Source organism: Lathyrus oleraceus, chromosome 4 (genome assembly GCF_024323335.1).
Source record: "Lathyrus oleraceus cultivar Zhongwan6 chromosome 4, CAAS_Psat_ZW6_1.0, whole genome shotgun sequence".
NCBI classification, from domain to species: Eukaryota; Viridiplantae; Streptophyta; class Magnoliopsida; order Fabales; family Fabaceae; genus Lathyrus; species Lathyrus oleraceus.
Window position 1 is genome coordinate 224438598 of NC_066582.1, and position 1448 is coordinate 224440045.

General features: G+C 41.0%; 1 protein-coding gene across 1 annotated transcript; it reads right to left on the bottom strand.

The window, feature by feature from the left end:
* Positions 1-504: 504 nt before the first annotated feature.
* Positions 505-1212, bottom strand: LOC127136782 (uncharacterized). Its single transcript, XM_051063302.1, has one exon. It carries the CDS (start codon positions 1210-1212, stop codon positions 505-507), a length of 708 nt encoding a protein of 235 aa, XP_050919259.1.
* Positions 1213-1448: the final 236 nt, after the last annotated feature.

A 1448-nucleotide genomic window follows, 5' to 3' on the forward strand; every position in this document is an offset into this window, starting at 1 on the left:
TTCACTTTGTTGCAACTTTCTTAGATCCCTAAAATTGAGGTGACCAAGACGGTAATGCCATAACCACTCATCTCTACTTGCCGCGGTAGCTAGACAACGATGCTCCATAACCGTTAACTCAACCTTAAAGGTTTTATTGGCAGCCATCGGCGCTTTTAGAATCAACACACCATTTGAATCCAAAACGCGTAAAATCTTGTCCTCCAAACGAATTTTGTATCCTCTTTCAAGTAATTGGCCAATGCTTAAAAGATTACACTTAATTCCCGGTATATACAAGACATCTTTGATCCTTGAATATCCACCATTCCTTTTTCCGATCAAAACATCTCCTACCCCTTCGGCGCTTAAAGTGGTGTCGTCGGCAAATTTGACTTTACTTTTTGCCGCTTGATTGATTTGCACAAACCAATATTTTCGACCCGTCATATGTGTTGAACAAGCGGAATCCAAGTACCACTCATCTCTCCCTTGGACTCCATCACGAACGATAAACAATGCCTTTCAATCCGAATGCGTTTTCTCGCTATTTTCCGGAACGGTACAGCTGCTGTCCCGCAAACTGTTACTGCTATAGTTGCTGTCCGGAACATCCGTAATGCCATAACTCTCCTTCGTGATCATTACTAGAAGTGTGTCCTCATCATCTACTTCTTCCCTAGCAACCTTGGCTTCATTATTGTGATTCTCATTCGATTTACCACGACACGAATTTGCAAAGTTTCCAAACTTTCTGCACTTGTAGCATTGAACCTTACTCACATCCCGCTTCTTGAAACCATTGCTATGACCACTATCCTTGGAGCTACTTTCACCTTTTTCACTCGTCGAATGCTTTGAATTTTGCGAATCATTTGAACCAAAATTCTGAAAATTTGATTTACCTCTCGCTGCAAATTTTCCTTTCGACCTCTTATTCTTTTCATTGAAACGCGCTTGCAAAGCAATCTCCGCTTTGGCTTTGTCGACGCCTCTCTCATCCATCCTTTGTTCATGTGCCTCTAACGAAATTTGCAATTCATCCTTGCTCAAAGTTGTTAGATCCTTTGATTCTTCAATAGCCACAACTATGTTGTCGAAACACGGCGTTAACCAACGCAATACTTTCGATACAACATTCTGCTTAAGAATCGTTTCCCCACAATATTTGATTTGATTAACTAACCGGGTAATGCGCGTAATATAGTCGTTGATCATTTCTTTGTCTTCCATTTGTGTTAACTCGAATTGTCGCTTGTAAGTTTATAACCTTACAACCTTCGCTTTGACGGCACCGACATATGCTTTCTCCAAGATTTCCCATGCTTGCTTCGCCGATTCACAATCGCCAACCTTCTCGAAATTGTCGTTATCAACACACGAATGAATCAAGAATAGGGCGTTGTAATCCTTCTTCTTATCTTCTTTGTGTGTATCTCTTTGAATGTCGGTAGTCTCTGTCCCTAATT